This window comes from Orycteropus afer, unplaced genomic scaffold, assembly GCF_000298275.1.
Source record: "Orycteropus afer afer isolate SDZICR_OR568_19922 unplaced genomic scaffold, OryAfe1.0 scaffold00031, whole genome shotgun sequence".
In the NCBI taxonomy this organism is placed as follows: Eukaryota; Metazoa; Chordata; class Mammalia; order Tubulidentata; family Orycteropodidae; genus Orycteropus; species Orycteropus afer.
Genome location: NW_006921618.1, coordinates 10,368,629 through 10,372,737, shown reverse-complemented (window position 1 = coordinate 10,372,737; position 4,109 = coordinate 10,368,629). Strand labels below are relative to the sequence as shown.

At 44.4% G+C, this 4,109-nt stretch overlaps 1 protein-coding gene across 1 annotated transcript in view; it reads left to right on the top strand.

Moving 5' to 3' along the window:
- Positions 1-4,109, top strand: part of MYOM3 (myomesin 3) — a 57,419-nt gene that overhangs the window by 35,569 nt on the left and 17,741 nt on the right. Inside the window, exon 20 of the mRNA XM_007935874.1 lies at positions 3,453-3,567. Coding sequence (XP_007934065.1) covers positions 3,453-3,567 — 115 coding nt within the window. The remainder of the gene's footprint in view (positions 1-3,452; positions 3,568-4,109) is intronic.

The window sequence follows — 4,109 nt, the reverse complement described above, 5'->3', positions numbered from 1 at the left end:
ATATATATATAAAAGGAGCTCTGGTAGCATAGTGCCTAAGGCATTATGGTTAGATAGATAGATAGACAGACAGATAGATAGATACAGATAGATATAGCAATTTAAATGAGAAACAAACCTGAACTCTTTGGATGAGTAAGAAATCTAGCAGAGTCATTGGTCTTGTTCATCCGTGTTGGTAGTGGTTTTAATTTACATACATGTAGGAAAAAAGGGAAGGAGAAACCACCATCTTCTTTTGGCGTAACAAAGACAACTTTTAAATATTTATCCATTTCAGAAAACAATGGTGTCCATCAAAACATTGTCAGCAGACACAAATTATTGACTTGGACAATCGATGAGAATTCCCAACTTTCAGGACACCAGAGGCCACGTTCACAACAGTAGCATCCATCTGTGAAGCCAGTGGTGTCTCACAGGCCTCCTTGGTTCAGGGAACATCTGTGAGGACGGTTCTGTGAGGCAGGTTAGGTTGGATTTTCTGCAGCCCTAAGGAAAGAAGGAAGATGTTCTCCAGCTCAGTTTCCTGGGGTGTCTCACACCAGCAGGTGGAGGGTGCACTATTCCCAAGACCACACGTTAGCATCCTGTGAGTTAGCACCAGGAAGAAAGAAGACAGACTTGAGAAACCCAAAACTTCCCATGCAGAAAGAATGGGAGATGCCATCAAATCATACCGAAAAGATATGTTCATATCTTAGGGTCTGACATAAATAAATGGAGGGGTGTGGGGAGAGAAAATGGGTAAGAGGAGAAAGGCATTGCTGGAAGGAGATGGAGGGGCTTGTGGGAAGAGGGCCCTAGGTGAGTTTGGGCCCTAACCTGCAGACCCTTACCCATCTCCCAACTCCCGGAGTTTGTAACAGCATTACAGGCAGTCCCCAGATTACAAATGAGTTCCTTTCCTAAGCCTGTCTTTAAGTCAAATGTACATAAATCAGTACAATTAGGTATGGTTCATTCCGAACATCAGTCAAATGTTTGTGTTAGTATATAGTGAACCTTTCCATGCATGCAAAACATTAAAAAAAAAACACTTCTAGACACACTAGAACATCTTTACAATAATGATACAGTAATAATAATAATGATGTTTTGATGTGTATCGCAAGGTAGGGTTCATTATTATGAACCATTATATATACCTCAAATTTTTAATATACTAGGTTTTGGGGGATGGTCTGTAACTACAAGTTGTGCATAAGTTGGACATTCGTAACCTGGGGACTGCCTATACTAACAAATAAGGTACATGACATAACATGTTTCTACATGTTTTATGTGCATATAAAACCCCAGAGATTTATTAAAAAAAAAAAAAAAAACTGTTATTTGGGTGAAAGTTTACAGAGCAAATTCACTTTCTATACAGCAGCTCACATACACTTTGTCTCATGACATTGACTGCAATTTCCCATAATGCAACAGTTCCCCTCCCACTTCCTCCCCATAGTTACCTCTTCCCTATGTCTTTCCCTCCCATGCAGAAAGCTCAAAGAGATTTTTAATGAATTGTTAATCCTGGTCTTTCTGGGGATCAGACTGTAGGGAAACATTAATCCTTCCATTCATATTCTTCTCTATTGCTTTCACTTGTTTCCAACAAACATGTATTTCTTTCCTAACTACAAAATGAAAATACTTTTATTTAGAAAAAATGAAAGGCTATCTAAGGCAGAACGAGAGGCAGAGCCTTGGCCAATGAAATGCAGTAAGATTCTGCAGTTTCCAGTTCCATGGGGCTAGTCTCCTTGCAGTAGAGTTGGCCAGCACTGGACGGCTGGCCCGAGAGAGCCAAGGTCAACAGATGGTCCCTCTGCTTCCCCACGTAGGCTCAGAATTGGCCCCAGTGAGGGTGGTGTGGCCCTTGAGAACTTGGCACTGGTCTCTGTGTGTGGATAATTGGCTGTTATTCACTCACCCACTCATTCATTAAACGTTCCTTGACACCTACTTAGTGCCAGGTCTGGAACAAGGTCCTAGACATAAAAATCTAAATAAATCATGATTGTTGGCCTAAGAAATACACGGTCTAATAGAAAGACATAGATGGGTGACAGGCAATTACAATGCTATGTGATGAATGCTGCCATGGAGAGGAGTCTGAGGGGCTCTGGGACCTCAAAGGAGGAAGGTCAGAGAAGCTTCCGGAAGTCCTCACATTTGCCCAAGCTTAGTGGTGAAGGGTGAGTTGGAGTCAGCCAAACCAAGAAGAAAGGGAGGGCATTTTGGACAGAGGGCCCAGCAAGTGTAAAGGGAGGGAGGCATGAAATGACGTGATGAATTTAGGGACCTGGAGGGAGTCTGGAGTGAGGAAGCATGGAGAGGAGAATGAGAACAGGAGCTAAAGCCACATTAAACCAAACCCACTGCCATCGAGTCAGATCTGTGTTCCGGGTACAGGCTCCTTGGGTGTCTGAGGTGGTATCCCTACAGAAATAGATTGCCCAACCTTACTTCCGAGGGTGGCTGGTGGGTTTGAACCACCAGCCTTCTAATTAGCAGTCAAATGCCTTAGGCACTACACCACCAGAGCTCCCAAAGCCACATTAGGAAGGCTTGAGGTCCTAAACATCAAAATTTGAACTTTACCTGGAAAAGTAGTAAAAGATTAAGCATAATCAGATTGGCATCTTGGAAAGATTGGCCGAGGGAAAGAGATTAGAGAAGAAGGGTCTAGAGACAGAGAAGCCATTTAGGAAACTGTTGGGATAATCAGTTGAGAAAAGATAAAGCCTTGATCAAGGGCAGGGCGGGACATGAGGGAAAGATGTCACATTCAGGAAGCGCCAAGGAAATAAAATGGGCAGAACTTGGTGATTGGATGTGGAGGGCTTCAGAAAAAGATGGAAAGACAGCTCCCAGGCTTCTGTCTTGGATGAACGGATGGCCTCATGTTTACAAATGTCTGTTCCCTCCATTGGATCCTGTCCTCAGATGCCCAGGGGATCCTTTGGTGAGGTGGGAGACATAGGAAGAGAAAAGGTTTTCTTGTTGGCAGATAATGAGTTAAACAAACAACAACATTGAGTTTCTGTTTATGGTGATGGAAAATTTGGCAATGATTATTGGTGATGGTTGTACAACGTGGTTAATGTAATTGGTGTCACTAAATGATACACATGAAAAAGTCTGAATAGATAAATGTTATGTTAGATATATTTATAGTTTAAAAAGGGAGAGGGAGAGAGGGAGGGAAGAAGGAAAAGAGAAGAGAAGAAAGGTAGGAAGACTCTTCCAAAGGGGAAGTTACACCTGGGAGATAAGCCAGGTGGGGAGGCCATTAGAAAACTGGAACTCAGAGCCTGAACTCTAGAAAGCAATGTGCCCTTTGCCTGCCTGTACCCCACAGGGCAGCCTGAGAACCCTTGCACCCCATGGCCAGGGGTGCGGGAAGGGTGAATCTTTGCTGATGCTCAGTGGTCACTCTTGTCCCCTCCCACCCCCAGGTTTCTGACTTGCAGCCAGGGAAGAGTTATGTGTTCCGGGTACAGGCTGTGAATTCAGCTGGTTTGGGCCAACCATCGATGCCCACCGACCCTGTGCTCCTGGAGGACAAGCCAGGTAAGGGTAGGCAGAGGGTGCCAGCGTGCCACTGCCAAGCTGTGCCAGAGAGGACAGGGTGGATCTCAGGGAGAGCTGGGACATGAGTGAGGATCTGCAGGTCAGGGCTCTAAACTCACTGAGGGCCCCACCTCCTAATGGCCCTTCTGCCTCCTTTCAGCAATGCCCTTCCCCTCTTGCCTGCTTTATCTCCCCATCCCCTTCCATTTATTTATGTGGGACCCCAAGACATGAACATATCTTTTCTATATGATTTGATGGTAGCACCCATGTTTTCATATTCTTGGGGCCATACAACTCTTTCTGGATATTTAAAATAATCTCCAACTCCATTTCCAATAGCACACAGGGCTCTGCCTCTTTTGTGTGTGTGTGTGTGTGTGTGTGTATGATTTGGGTGAAAGTTCACAGAGCAAATTCATCTTCCATACAGCAGTTCACATACACTTTATCTCATAAACATTGACTGTAATCTCCCACAATGCAACAGCTCTCCTCCCACTTCCTCCCCATAGCCACCTCTTCCCTGTGTCCTTCCTTCC